The sequence below is a fragment of the Labrus bergylta genome, chromosome 13 (genome assembly GCF_963930695.1).
Source record: "Labrus bergylta chromosome 13, fLabBer1.1, whole genome shotgun sequence".
Classification (NCBI taxonomy): Eukaryota; Metazoa; Chordata; class Actinopteri; order Labriformes; family Labridae; genus Labrus; species Labrus bergylta.
In genome coordinates this window covers 29,251,160-29,266,934 of record NC_089207.1, presented here as the reverse complement: position 1 = coordinate 29,266,934, position 15,775 = coordinate 29,251,160, and the positions used below count along the sequence as shown (strand labels likewise).

General features: G+C 38.4%; 1 protein-coding gene across 2 annotated transcripts in view; it reads left to right on the top strand.

The window, feature by feature from the left end:
- The window catches only part of gpc6b (glypican 6b), an 89,289-nt gene that overhangs the window by 34,338 nt on the left and 39,176 nt on the right, over nucleotides 1–15,775 (top strand). For both annotated transcript variants that reach the window (XM_065962339.1, XM_065962338.1), the window contains exon 4: nucleotides 4,788–4,953. In XM_065962339.1, coding sequence (XP_065818411.1) covers nucleotides 4,788–4,953 — 166 coding nt within the window. The remainder of the gene's footprint in view (nucleotides 1–4,787; nucleotides 4,954–15,775) is intronic.

The following is a 15,775-nucleotide window of genomic DNA, read 5'->3' as shown; positions in this document are numbered from 1 at the left end:
AGGCCAGACAGTAGAAATCTTAAATAGCTGAAGGAGATTCCAACATCATTGTTTACTGCTTAATATTTGTACAGCAAATATACAGAATCCATTTATCACGCTGTAACATTCTGTTTGAAGCAATGTAATCTCAGTGCAGCTTCAGCAGTACAACAAACTGCCCTGGGAGTGTTTGGAGTTCTCATCATGTACATGTACGAAGTCCGATTAAAGGAAAAGCTAAAGTCTGTGGCTTGGATTTAGTCACACACAATAACAGGGCTGTTTTTTTTACACACTTTATTTTGGGTCAAGAGAAGCACTGATACACACCATGCTGCAAAGGCCCATCCTCTACACTGATGTCTGGGCACATATCAGATTGTAAACACAACAAGGAATATTTATAGACCTACTGCACTGTAAAGAAACAGAATGCAGAGAAAATGCAACTTCAATCATCAGAGAGAGAGGGGGAGAAAGAGGGAGAGAGAGAGAGAGAGAGAGGAAGAAATCCAACATTGGTTTCCTTGTAGTCCCCCCCGTGTTGCACTCGGTGAACTGTGAACATGCCCCCCCCTCCCTCCCCACCACCACCAGTAGTAATGTTGGGGCTCATTTACAAGCAGCCACGGAGGATGTGTTGTTAGTATGCGTTTACTGAGTTACACCCCGTGTTGGAACAAGCCGGCATGTCCCAGCTTCACCTCTTGACATTTGAGTGAGACTTGAGATCCAGGTCATGTGTCTGCGACTGCAACCCTTTGATCCCCAGGGTATAAAGTCATCAGCAGGGATTGGGTGTAAGCATAATGGAATAAGACACCCTGCTGGAGGTGTCTGTTGCTCGGCTCTTCTTAGATGTGACATCCATGTTTATTGCTGCTGGGATATATATTGAATTAAAGAAGATGATGTAGTGCTTTATTGCTTTTCACATCTTAAGAGACCAACAGAAAACCACCCAGAGGGGCTTTGACGAGACAGTCTGCATCTCACAATGTTTAGTTCATTAACCAACCAGTACATCTGCTTCGGTTCACTGGATCTGAGTAAAAAAAACTTAATCTAATCCTCTTAATTCATACTTAAAATAATCTGAATTCTGGTGGGGGAAACTCCAAATTAAACTTTTCTATCTGAATACACTCACACACTTTAAATATGGAAATGAATAGAAGTGTAAACAATGTGACGACATTGTTTCCAGTACAACCAGGGTGACGGTAATGGGCTGCATTAACTTTGTAAAATGAGAATGTTATTATGCTGCTCAGTATGAGGCCAATGTTGTACTTGTACTGAAGTCAACCATCACCACAGGAGGAATCATCCAATGCAATACACTTCAATTGTCCCTAACAGGCCTCTAATTTCATAGCAGAGAATCAAAGTGTAATATTTGTCCATTTCATCAATCAGAATATGAGCCAGGGTGAATCCAGAGCACTTTTTCCAAAAGTGATATTGATCAAAAACATTTCTGTATTCATAATTTATCATACACTTGTTAAAAGCACAATAATACTTTTTAAAAGATGATTATTTGTTGTGGAAGGAAAATATTTATTTTAACAGAAAAAATGTTGCATATTAAAAAAAGCATGATCTATCACTCCTGACATACTACTACTACAGTTACAGTCATAACATTATGAATGTTCAAACTGACAACAAAAAAGTTCTTGTCAATTTAGAACATATTCCCTGATATTTTGTGTGGCTCAGATTATACAGCACATTGAGAGATCAAACACTCACTCATTGGTCTTACTCCCTTAGTGTCCTATCAGATGACATGAGTTTTGGGCCTTTTTAAAATTTTCATTTTATTCTTCAACAATAAAGGTTCAGTGTGACATGTCTGTCATCTGTCTGATCAGGGCCTCAGGCTGACCCACACCTGTGTCACATGTGATATGATGTTAACATGGCGATCCTTAGAATGCTCAGTGTCATCTTTGTATGTAAGAAATCCAAACCTGTAGTCTGAGTGCTCATGTGTGAGGGTTGCATTAAAGCACTTGTATATTTGAGTCTCCATGGAAACTGAGTCTTCGGGGCTACACAACTACCTCCACTCCTCCCTTCATGATACTCATCTCTTTAACACATATCTCCTAGAGACAGAGGATGTAATTTCTATACATTTCAGCCGTGGAAAAGGTCATCCATGGTTTCTCTCCTCCAGGCAGGTCTACTGTAACTTAGTCTATTCTGCTATTCGATACAGATACAACTTCCACCAACTACAGCTAAGACAAAATGTTGCTGCCAGATTTTTATCACATCTCGACAGAATTGAGCGTAATAAACCAATATTTGCTGCACTGCACTTTCCTGTCTGCTTTCTAATTGATAGAAGCTTTGCTTGGTCAGGCTCTTGCTCAGTTATCAGATAATTCCCCACAAGTCACTGTTTGAGATGTTTCTGCAGGACTCTCTTTAGCCTGTCAGTGTGTCCAAAAGGCCTGTTTGTCACAAAGATTGGCTGGTCTTGTGCTTTGCCCTCAGGCAGCGAAAAGTTGTCTTCTTTGAAACCTTTTTCTTTTTATTGAATGATGTTTTGATGTTTTCTTAATCTTATTTTTGAAACCATTTGTTGCTGTATAAGCGCTTACTGCAAATAGCAGATAGGAAACCCAGGTTTGACACAAGGCTATCCCAGCTCCCCCTTCCTATTGGTGTTTTCTTCTCATAAAACACTCACTCTGCACATCTGTCTGTAAAACAAGAGGTAGGATTAGACACTGGCTGTTTCTACATTCAATCTAAAAATCACTTTAGCACAAGTGCTAAGAGTTACATTTTTATCTTTGTAAAGGAAATGACACAGAAGTGCTTTGCATGCTGTGTCTCTGTATCCAAAAAAAACTTAGACTCATGTTGATGCTTTATGTAATAGAGGAAAAAGTCCATTAGCTGCGACCCGGGAGGTTTGGCCTCAAACATCTTGACAAGCCTCCAGAGTGCGATCGTGAGAGTGCATGAGGATAAGAGTGTCGAGTGCAGCCTGCTCTTTAGAAATCATCTCATAAAATCTGTTTTACTGGGTCACACTGTCAACTTTGTGTTTGCTATCTGAAATGTCACTATCCTCGCCTACACACATAGCAAAACAGTCCATCACTGATAAGATGCTGCAATTTGGAAGGCAGGCTTCACATGTGGCCTAAATGGGAAGGAGGGAACATCTGATTCATCTTCTCACAAAATGAAGATTGAGACGATAAGACACATTAGTCAAATAAAGTTGAGTCCGTTTCATGCACAATAAACAGACAAATTATTCTATCCTATCAGGGCTTGCAGCATTGTATATTGTTTAACAATCATCTATTCAACCCCTGAACCTTTTATTTATTTATTAAGAAAATAACATTAACCAGCTTGGTTTGGATCAGCTTACTGGATCTGCACCATTTGATCTTTGAATGTTTTCTACCTCATTAGAAGAATGTGCAGATCTATACATTTATTTCATGGTTATCAGAATGGCAGTCAGAGAAAAGCCTGTCTCAGAAAACAATTTAAATAAAGCATCACCTTCAATCAATTGTGATATTAGTCGTTTATTTGTAGATACCAATACTGAAACTCTATCAGAAGAACTGAAACACATGTGACAAGTGCCATATTTGACTGTTTAACTGAATGGGATTTCCTTATGTTCCATTCTCTTTTTAAAAGAATGATGAAAACAGTTGTGGCTTATTCATACATTCAAATTAAATAAGGTAAAAAAGGCCTGTGGCTCTGACCAAACTGATATACTGTAGTAAAAAAAACACACCTATGCAAAGAGCTCTTCAACTAAACAAAAGTGAGAGTCTGTCATCTTGTTGATCTTCTGTATATATATTTTTATGCAGCTTTTGTACTTTTTTTTGTATTACTGAAGCTGTGACAGCAAACTTTATTCCCATAAATCTATCAACTAATAGAACACATCATGTTTAAAGTGTGTTTTGCATATCTGTAATAAAAGACAATGCAGGCTCACATTAAGAGTCTGACATCTCCTACATTAACTGTTTACTTCAACAGTAATGTATTCCTTTGACTTGTTGTTCATGTAATTTTTGTCTCTCTTGTAAACAAGGAGATTATTTCAAGTTTGACTCAAGTGTCAAACACGTTTTCTCACACGTCTTCTCTGAGGAGAGATAATCTGAGAAAACAATTGAGAAACATTCCCTCAGTGTTTTTTATGTGCCTGTGTTATTTATAAGACAAGACTTTGTGTCTATGGACGTGTGTTTATGACTTGATTACTGATGAAACTTTACGCCGTTCTTTAAACCGTTACCTGTCACACACAAACAAAACGGGCTCTTTTTGACTTCATTCAAAAAATACAAAACAAAAATATGGAAAACTGACACAACAGCATTCTTGACAACAAATGATTATCTGTATGTATTTAATATTTGATATTTAAAAACAGGTTAAATATGGCTACCAATGATGAATCACAATGACAATGCTCACTAAACACTTTATATATCTTAAATCATCTCTTCTTGTGTGTGCAACCAATTTTTTAAACAATAATATTACATTTAAATTGTGTTATAAATCTTTAAATTTTCTGAGTGCATTAGAAAAAAGTATATCAAAACTCCCTTCAAAAATCTAAAGAATCTGTAATTGTTATGGGTTCAGGCGAAGGACGTCACATGGCGAAGGACGTCACATTTCTTTTGGGAATTGACTTGATCATTCAATTACAAAAAGTGATTCTAATCAAATGAGATTTTGAGGACGTTGTTCAAATACTAATGCCTCCTGTCACACTGTTCTTGCAGGTAAGCAGCACTCCATCATGCATCAGAGCACTGACAAAGCTGATGTACTGCCCCTTTTGTCAGGGCATGCCGGCAGTCAAAGCCTGTAAGAACTACTGCCTCAACGTCATGAAGGGTTGCCTAGCAAATCAAGCTGATCTGGATCCCGAGTGGAACCTGTACATTGGTGAGTCTTTTCAAAGCGATACTCCAAACATTATTCACCTGCTGTCCTGTTTTAAGATTAAGATTTAAGATTTACTTTTATTGATTAAATTTCAGTTTTTACACACTGTAGTCATGCAACACACACATAGGCTGAAGTATATACACACATGCACACAAACAGGATCATATGGACATGCACTAATACGATGTCAGAGTGACGGAGCAGCTCACAGCAGGCGCTCTTGAGTTGGTGGTGGGGAGGGGGTTTAGTGCCTTACTCAAGGGCACCTCGGCAGTGCTCAGGCACCTCTCCAGCTACCAGACCAATTTCCATACTTGGTCCGCACCGGGACTTGAACTGGCGACCCTCCGGTTCCCAACCCAAGTCCCTACAGACTAAGCTACTGCCGCCACATACCAATCAGATCTGTGCTTATACGTTTTTTCTGTTGCACGGATCAGTATGTTTAAATGGGACTAGTTGACGTGGTTCATAATAAGAGCACATGTGTGTATTCTCTGGCCCTCCTTTACAATTTATTCTTACTGTTTACTTTCCAAAGTGGTGCAGGTAAAGAGCAGACAAGAAGCAAGTCGGTATTATGTAATACTTAAGTCTTAAAGTGACAAATATGAGGTGAATGATCTTTTAAGCAGAACATTCAGGTATAAAACAATGAGCTGAAAGCTTCAGACAGTCATGTTGATTGAAATAGATCTGCACTAGCTACATGCAATACTTTGACATTATAGGGCTTAACTGGATTAAAATTTAATAACACAAATATAGCTTCATTGCACCTTTTTCCTTTCATGTTCATTAAAGAGTAAAACACTGAAGTGGTGATGTATGAATGCTTTGGGCACTTTGGAGCTAATGCTTTATGGATGCAAAGAACGACAATATAAAAAACTGAAAATGGAGGAAAAGGGAAATCCAACTGTAGCTGAGCAGTTATGTTGACTTTAATAATCACTTAATCAGCATTATGGAAGCGAAGAACAACAGTCAGATGGATGGTGCAGTGTTTCCTTTAGTCGGTGTAAGCTGGCAGAATAAAACAAAAAGGTTTGTTTAAACAAGTTAAAAGTTAAAAGATTGTGCAGGTCAAAATGTTTACCTTATGAGTGCAGGATTACAGACATAGGTGTGCCACGTTGTCGAGTTTGACTTTGTCTATTTCAGGAGAATTTACAGCTGTTACTCGGCTGTTATCATGACCTGACAACATCTGTTCCATTGACACACACAAACATACACACAAAAGGCTCCTCGGATAAGAAGGTGCTTTATTTGTCATTCTTCTATCAACATTTTTCCTGCATGCAAAGAAAGAATTTATTCATGGGATTCTGGTCCCCCGCTGAGCTAAATGGAGACTTGTAATAGGGCAGAATTGCACTGCAGGGAGTGCCATGTTTTGTGAAGAAAAGTTCAATGGGAACTTGTTCTTCTGAATAAATATTTATATTTGTTTTCAATTTTTCATAGAAGGCCTAACTGAGATGATTCCTGCTGTCATTTAGATCAGGCTCATCCTGAAGGAAAAAATGTGAAAACGTGCTAAGACCCATCACTGAAAATGAAATATGCATCATAGAGCCTTTTAAAAAGAAAACACAATACATATGATAAAAGAGCAGAATAAAGCAATTTAACTTTAGTCATTTAAAACATTTATTTGTTTGTTACTGCTGCCGCTAAAGGACGTGATACAAAAAAAATCCTGTTCTTTTATACTGGGTTGTCCTGTTGACTTTGGTGCTTGTACAAATTCATAAATTCAAATATGGAGCTAACTAAGCCCTCCCCTTATTTGAAACATCACTAAACATTGGTAAAGCTTGGAGCAATCAAATCCTTGAACAATTTGGTCGCATCCCTCTTGATGCTAAACCCCTGCTGGTATACTGTTAAATCCAGAGAAGTTGTCTGTTGTTGGAGGGTCTCCCAGAGTGACAAAAATAGGAAAAAAGAAGCACACTCAACCGTAATAAAATTTTTCAGGTGCACAACCGCAAAAAGCTGAAAGAAAACAGAAGATGTCCTTCAAAGTATGTTTTATGTGGGTAGAGCTGCAGTGTACAGATCAACAACGGGCGCGTTTCAGCACACGGCCTTCTTGGTTTAAAAAAGGTTTAACTGTCTTCGTTCATGAAGATTTCCACTGCATGCAGCAAAGTTCATAACGTGCGCTTTCTGTGCTTCTGTGGAGCTCTATACAGTCTTACGCCTCTGTTATTCCTCCCCTGCGATGTGTAACCCACTGAGGTTTGAATGGTGAGGTAGTATAACAGAGGGGGGAACATGTAACACATTAATAGGTGTGAGTCTTTAATCCCTCAGGTCGTGTGCAGTGGGTGAACGTGGCGGCTGCACTCGCAGTCTTGACGATACCAACGCTCTTGCTCTTCACCTGTTGAAATTTGACCACAGTGAGCAGAAGTGTGTGTAGTTGAGTGCACCTGTCTGCATGACTGAATACTCCTCCAGTAATCACTTTCAGTTTGGTCTGGTCCTGTATTTCGTGCGTGCGTTTCGGTTTGCTTGATGTACAGTCTTCCTCACCAGTCAGTCTTTGGCATCTGGCCATTTTTAAGCTGAGCATAAAGTGTAGTGTACGACCGTTTTGTGTCAGCTTGTGACCTTGGACAAAGTTTTGTGTCTTTGTGAGAGCCATGGGACTTCACGGACCAGCAACACAAAACAATGAGGTTGAAATCTACAAAAAGCCTCCGAATGGAGGACACATTCTCCATCGGAGGAGCAGCACATTTCCCTTTTAGTTCAGTGTTGTTATCAAATAGGTTCTCTTAAAGGAGCTTTGAGAATTAAAATAAGAACCTGTATGACACAGATCAAAGCTAATTCAATCTGCAATGAGTACATACTGTAATTTAGTTTTCTCTGTGAGAGACATTGTAAATGCTAAATAGCAAAGCGTGTGAGTTTTATTTTCATGTTATTCTAATCTGTAAGGTAAGGGTTAGATGCTTGTTTCGTAAGGTGTCACTCACCTGCTCACTGTCTGTATCATGGATACAGAGCTGCATGTGTTTAGCAGGTGGCCATGTTGAGCTAACATTACACATCTGACAGACAGAATGAAGTAGAACGTTTAGCTTCATTCACACATAAGCAGGCAGAGTGGCTCCGTGTGGCTGATTTCATGTCTGCTTCAAAACCTAACCGCCATGAAACAATCAGAATACAACTTCTTTCCCTCTATTTTCTTTCTTCCTTTTTTCCTAAAGGAGCTTCCTTATTTATTTCACACTCTGGCTAGACCAAACACCACGTGCCCTTCTTTTCCTTACTGCAAGGGGCCAACTTTTGTTTCTGTGTCTTCTAGTGTGTCTGTGTTTCAGCACATAGTCTCATAATGAAAAGATCCACTCAGATATGTTCCTGTACTTTTCACATCTGCATGTAAAGGAGACATATACTGTGTAAGTCTTGTATAACACAGATCAAATGAGACCTTCAGTATACAAATCAGTCTTTCAAGAGCAGTGGCCTTCCTCATAAAAGCTTTCTCAGGAAGTTAAAGGGTGTATTGTATGATTGTGAAATTAATTCACTTTATATTCTTATCAAATATGGTGACTCGGACTTATTGCCTTTATTGCAAGCTGACTGTGCTTACTGTTGTGTGTGGCCCACGAAAGTCCATCTTGAGATAGGAAACACCCTGAAAGGAACCAGTTTGATCAAATTATAGTGATGTAATACTATATGTATGCTCTGCCTTGATCCATGCCGTCTGACAGTTTATTTTTTCTGTGACTTCAAGCTGGACGAAACGCAGGACAGCAACATTGGTAGTTGTTTGCTGTGGATACACAAATTCACTGATGTCAGTGTGGAAGGAGATCGCTTTCAAGATTGATATATGGTGGCCTGTGTCAACAAGCACAGGGCAGAGCAGCTGCAGTGTGGCAGCCTAAAGGACGAGACTGAAAGATGCCAGAGTGGGTCATGTTGGGGAAAGTTCTGCTCACAGCAGGGGTGGAGAGTAAATGCTGATTAATGAAATCAAACAACCCCCCCAAAAACCTGGATGATGATATATGCAGATTTCAGCGTGTTCTTTTCCACTGATAGCAGACAAACAGATATTCTCACATGAACATGGAGCAAAATACAAACCACAAGTACAACATGAAGTCTGTTTATAACACAATGAAGAGATCATAAGGAAATATCAATGTGTTTATTTGCTTGCAACTTTGTCGCTGAGTGTGCACTACATATCCAAATCTGCATGAATGAAATGAGTGACAAAAATAATTAGATCCTATTTGTTCAATCCAACATTTTTCAAAATAATACACAAAGTATAAAGCTGGAATCGAACCCAACCCCCGGCAACCCCAAACGGGAGAGCAGTAGATAATGGATGTATGATGGATTATGGTTGAGCATCTTCACTTTCTTTAAACACATTCGGTGCATAGTTTTATTTACTTAATGAATGATTAACACATTTTTTATATATATTTATAAGCTTTATTTGGCCTTGTAAGAAGAATTGTAAAGAACGAGGGCAAATAAGGAATGTACCAGGTTTACAATAAACCTTTCACAGTTAAGATTAAACTAACGTTTGTAATACAGATTTCTTTGCTGAAAAAGTCCTTCAAAGTGCTTCTATAGTAGATACTCTATAATGCAAAGAGGCATGTTGGACTCTTTTTTAAGATTTAGTTTGGGCTTTTTATACATTTATTGGAGAGACAGGACAGTGGACATAGTGGGAAATCATAGGAAGAAACAGAGTGGGGAACAACATGGGGGAAAGGCACCAGACCTGACCCCGGGACAGTGGCCTCTGTACATTGGGCTGGCGCACTAACTTCTATGCTACTGGCGCTCTGGCATGTTGGACATTTAACACAGTTTTGTGTTGATGTACATGCTGAGTCGGATGAAACATTTGTTGTCTCTATAAATGTCTTGAATAATTCTGCCTTGACTTATTTAGATGTTTCATTCAGACAAAAAGCAGTAACTAAGCTCAGCCTTCATCACATCCTCGTACATTCATATTTATTCCGCGATGGTGTATTACAGAGGTGGGATCACTCCGTCACCCCATTACGCCTCCACAACAATCAGACTGAAGGCCAAACTTCACAGGGGTGTAAACATCGCGGGCTTGAAACGGCAGTCTGAATAGAGCTACTGTTCCTGTTGCTTTTAAAGCTCACTCTTGGATAAAATTGGTTCCTTAGAAACGCCCGTCACAGCTCACATTAAACAAGCGATCAACTAAGTAAGACAGGGCAGGAGCTGCAATATTGTCCATAAATGACAGGTTGAAGTGGCTGCAGCTGTCAGTCTTTTAGTCTGTATATGTTCCAATGTTAATCTCCAACCATCAATTTAAAAAAACACTTATCCTGTTTCAGGGTTGTGTGGGCTGCTAAAGGGATATCTTCAGAGCAATAACACAAATATACCAATATATTAACAGTCATATTCACACCTACACAAAGAGAGAGACACTATTTCACACTAGCAGCACTTATTTGTACTGCGTAGGAAACACAAACTCATACTGTATGCTCTTTTAGTGTCTATAAAACCTTAAAGCCTTTTGTCTATTATAGTAAGAAAAACGATCCACCAAGTGTATTTCAGCCTAAGCAGAAATGTCTACATTGACTTTACTAAAAAAGAACAGTTCTGAGAAAGGGCTCAGCTTAAAATGGAAAACTTTGTATTTCTACCATTAATCCTGACGCATGGTGTATTTTGTCTTCATCAGGACTCTTGTCAATTGGAATATTGTTCCTCTGTGTAGATTAAATGCCATTTCAATATCTCCAGGCTCTGACATTTCATGCTCATTATAGAATGAAAGATTTTCAGTTAGCTTAAGGTCTAACCACAAAGAAGGTATTGACTTTGCTCTCAGTGTTAAATTGTAAGGAAGGCTCTCTGCGTTCAGCACGGACAGACAGATTAGTATAATGTTTAATGTGGTAATATGAATACTGCCGAGCCGTTTGTCTTTATTTACGTGGTCCAGTTATCTTAAAATTGGTTATATCAGCTCAGTGAAAACCAATAAGAAGCTTTGGCTTTAAGGCTTATAGAGAAACTGGAACACCTGAGGAGCCTGACACAGAGCGACTACAGACCTGGAGCTATAAGATATTTATCTTGGTTCCTGTGGCATCCATTCAGACCAGCATCATATAACTGCTCCACTGACCAGAAAAGACAAGATATTGCAGAGGCGAAAAACTAATCTGACCAAAGAGCAAGAAATCCTTACTGGAGGCTATGCTGCGGTGATAGCAATGATTTTTTTCCCCCACATGACACCTTCTCCCTGAACCAATCCACTAGCAGGAAACAACACCCCCATGATGAAAAAAAAAACCCAACATGTGGTAGAACTTGAGAGAAAAGTACAGATATAAAAAGTGCCACTTCACATCCAGCAAGGCCTCTGCGTCATTAAGCATGAGTCTGAGGCACAAAGTGTCTCCTGTGACACCACCTTAGGCAAGCAAAAACAGATTTGTGTTTGAGGAGCAGCAGCACAGCTATACAGTCTCAGAAATGTGAAATGATGCAAAAGTCTCTGAATTTACTTGTCAGTTTTCTACCTGTGTGCTGCACTGTGCTTTTACAGTGCAAAAAAATAACTGGTTTCGTATTAATTGCCCACGTTATTTAGAAAGAGTTTCTTGTTGTTTAGGCCAATAATGTTGGAAAATTGTCATTCCTAACTGCTTCACATTAAGAAGATAGAATCTTTATTATAATTGTATACAAGGACACAACGAAACTTTGTTAGCAGCAATCCTATACAGCAGCGTTTACAAAAACAAAAATATATTTGTGGTTATATGAAAACAAATATGTTTGTGAAAAGTGGCCAATTGCTGTTCAGTGAATGAATAATAATAATAAATAAATAGACAGTTGTGGTGACTGAAAGAATATATACAGTTATTATTGTGCAGTGACTGAACAAATATAAATATAGAGATATAGTGCAAATAAGTGAAGTTATAGTGCAGTGAAAGAGTATATACAGTTATTATTGAGCAGTGACTGGATGAGTAAATAAATAAATATCACAAATTGTGATAAACAGTATGCAGGAGAATTGTTGTCCACTAACAACTTTGGATCAAATGTCCTTGCACATGCTTGTTTTGCGTACCCCGAAGCAGAAGATTAATTAGGCATGGAAATAAAATATGACCGAGACATTTCATGGGAAACACACGCTGACTGCAGACTCCCAAAGGCCAATGTCATTTTTAAACACTCCGGTCTCGCGTCGTCATTTCACATTACTTTTGAAAGGTGCTCTTCCTGGAACTAATATAGCTTTAGTTCCACACAGTCATCTCATTATTAATATCACTATGAGACAATTTGGTGCAGGAGTGTTGCTTCATATTTGTTCATGCGGCAGCTAAATGACATGTAGTGTGTGGTTTAATCAAACAAACATCACAGAGCCAGATCGTCAGTCTGTACTTTGTATTTCTTCCTTAATGTTGCATTGAATAAATTAAATCCGGGGAAGAAATCATACAGTAGATTAAATGGGCTCTGCTGAGTAGCCAGTCTTTAATCCTCATGTTCCCACTGGAGGACAAATCCTTGCTGACCTCTCATCCCTCTGCTTCTTAGGACGAGGCTCACACACCACATTCATTATTAAACAGGTGCTCCTTACTGTGTGTTTTTAGCATTTTACACCGTCATGTGATTATCACAAAGGAAATTACATTAGATTTAAAAATGGGTTTGAAATGTGGTACTACTGTTGTTATTATACACATTCATGTTTAAAAGCAATCTATGTGCAGTCTTATGGTGGGATTAGATTTTAATGACATTAATTAGCTGAAGCATGGAGCGCCAGATGAACAGCTGTCAGTCTGTTTCCCACACCTGAGAACTCAACGCTGAACATATACACACCCACCCAAAGTCCTCTGGGATATCTAATAGAGCTGTATGCCTCCTGCATGAATCACCAGTTATCTGTTTCTAAGAACAATCTCTTTGACAATGTTTATATATCTCTGCAGGTATTTGTTTTGTTATTGTAGCAGGCTGTTTTTAACCAGTTTTGATGTTATTTATCACTCTGTCTGCGCGGATGTCTCTTTCCTCACACGTCGTTTGAATATCTCACATGCTGTGCTGATGAATATTGTCCACTGCGGTTTACGCCCCCCGTGTCATCATCGTTTTCATGTGTTGACAGTGAGTTGACACCAGTGATGGAGCTTTTTCTCCTGCAGCCTCACAATATTCACCCTCAGACTCCAGGTTGGCTTTAAGTGATTAAACCTCATGACTCTGCCTCATTTCTATGCAATGGTGTGGCATTGGTTTTTAAAACGTGGTTGTTGTTGCTCTCTCCGGAGAGCCATGTCACCACATTGGAAGTGATCTGCATTGATTGTTTCTACTCATTTCTTTTTAATTAGGTGATTTATCTCACTCTGTTACTGGAGTCAGCCACAACCTTAATGTTTATGTAATTCAAGCCAGCAACATTCCCTGCTCTTTGTTATGAATTCCTCATTAATAAGAAATGTTGAATGGAGAATCTTTCCCTAAGAGATAAATATAAGATATATATGTCTGTGTGTCAGAAAAACAAACAGACAAAAACACATTATAACATAAGTGTTAGGATTTTGAATTTGCTGCTTTTACCAGCATGAATTCCAACAGCTTTAAACAACCACCTTCCAATCATTTACAGAAGTTAAAAGCACTTTCCCCTCTATTCAGCAGGTTAAACCTGCATTCTGCAGTCTGAATGGATCAGTGAATATCATTGATCCGACTGGCTGACCCTTTTTGGTGAACATCTGTTAAAGACAAAACCTGGCTTTCAGAATCATTGTTTTATAAAGCTCAGAAATCTAATTCAGCGTTATTAATGTTTAAAATAAATTTGACAGACTCTCTAACTGAGCTGCCAAAGGAGGAGAGAGACAGGGAGCACACGAGTGGGCGAGTGAAAGAGCGAAAAGTTCTCTCCACTTACAGTAACGTTATTAGTATACAGAACAAACTGGAGTCTCTGTGAACTCTGACAGGCAGTAATTAACCTGTGACAGCCGTCTGCTGAGCCACTGATGGAGAAGGAATTTAAGTTCTTTACATGAGCAATTGAACTAATTGTATACCTTAATAAGACTTAATTTAAATTAAATGTCCTGCTTGAAAAATAATTTTAAAAAAAGTATGTAAGTATAATCAGAACCTTAAAGTAGTAAAGACCTCAACGATGAACACCTTGAAACACTGCTTCACTTAATGTTTGTTTTGTCCAACCAATGAAACCACAAAGTGTCATATCTGAGCAGCTGGAACAATGAAATATGTCGGGTCATTGCATGAAAAAGACCTAAATTATAATCAAAGTAGTTTCCAGTTAAATCTTCAATAAACTACTTATTAATAAACTAATCATATCAGCCCTATACTTCTTCACACTGTTTGGTAAAATGTATAATGTTCTGATACACCAAGCTTATTTTACAAGTACTTAATTTATTTAACATGTGAAGATATTTATCTTGTAACTAAATGTCAGCTTTCAGATCACTTTCACTCTAAAATGAAGCGAGGCAGAAGATTGAAGTAGCATGAAAATATATATATATATATTAAAGTCAAAGTTGCATTTGACTCCACTACATGCAAATACAGTATAAACTCCAGCTCTGAAGAAAGAATTCAAATGAAAATATTTTCAAGAAATATTGAAAGACAAATAAGCCAATGATACTTTTAAATTATTATCAATGAATTACAACTAGTTCCTTCAATAATAAGGCTTGAATCTACTTTGATCACAGCATGACCTAAATGTTTAAAAATGTTCCGTCTGAAGGTGTAGTAAACACTTGAGCCTCTTTACAGAGCGATGGATGATGTCATAGTTTGGAAAGCAGAGACCTGATCTTTTTTGTGACTCGTAATTTAGTGACTGATTTCTGAGCCTTGTTGATTTGCTTGTCCAGCATCCTCACCTGCTGCTCCTGCAGCTTCATGTCCGATTTGTCCTTGCCAGACACTTAACCCCAAGTTGCTCCCGCTGCTTTTGTCGTCAGCTTCTGAATGTGTATGAATAGGATTAGTTACTTTGTGTAGGTGTGACATGCAGTGTAAAAACCGCTTTGAGTAGTCAGAAGACTAGAAAAGCGCTATGCAAGCTCAAGTCCATTTATCAATATTTAACAACTATAGACAAGAATAGGGCTTAAAATCAGCAACCACCTTGAACAATTTCAAAAAGAATACATTTTTGTGTTTTGTTGTTTTTGCCCTTTGTAGTTTGAACAATTATTGCAATAAATAAAACCATCTAGTCTGTCAGACTTTTAAGCTTTCACTGTGAAATATATAGAACATTTACCTTCATCTCAAACATCACCTGTGTTAAAATGCATGTTCCGTGTGAATGTTAATCTTAATTAACTGTTAGTGTGCCGTTTATATAAATATGCTCCTAGCTGTTGGAAAAGAAACTGCTAATGAAATGTATTTACAGTACATAACTTCCACACACAACAGGAGTTATTCCTGCTCCCTGCCAATACCACAAATATTGTAGAACATATTGAGCTCCTTCATCAAGGCACAGAGAGTAATCAATGTTTCTTGTGCAAAGGAATCCAAAATACAACATTCATTTTCATTTTTTTCCCATAGTTCTCGGCTTACCTAATCACTCACAGTTACATGAAGACGTGGTCGAGTGGATCTTATTACAGATTCAGTTCCCACCTGAGCAATTACCAATCTGCAGAAAGAGAGACATTTTGTGAAGAGTGGGAAA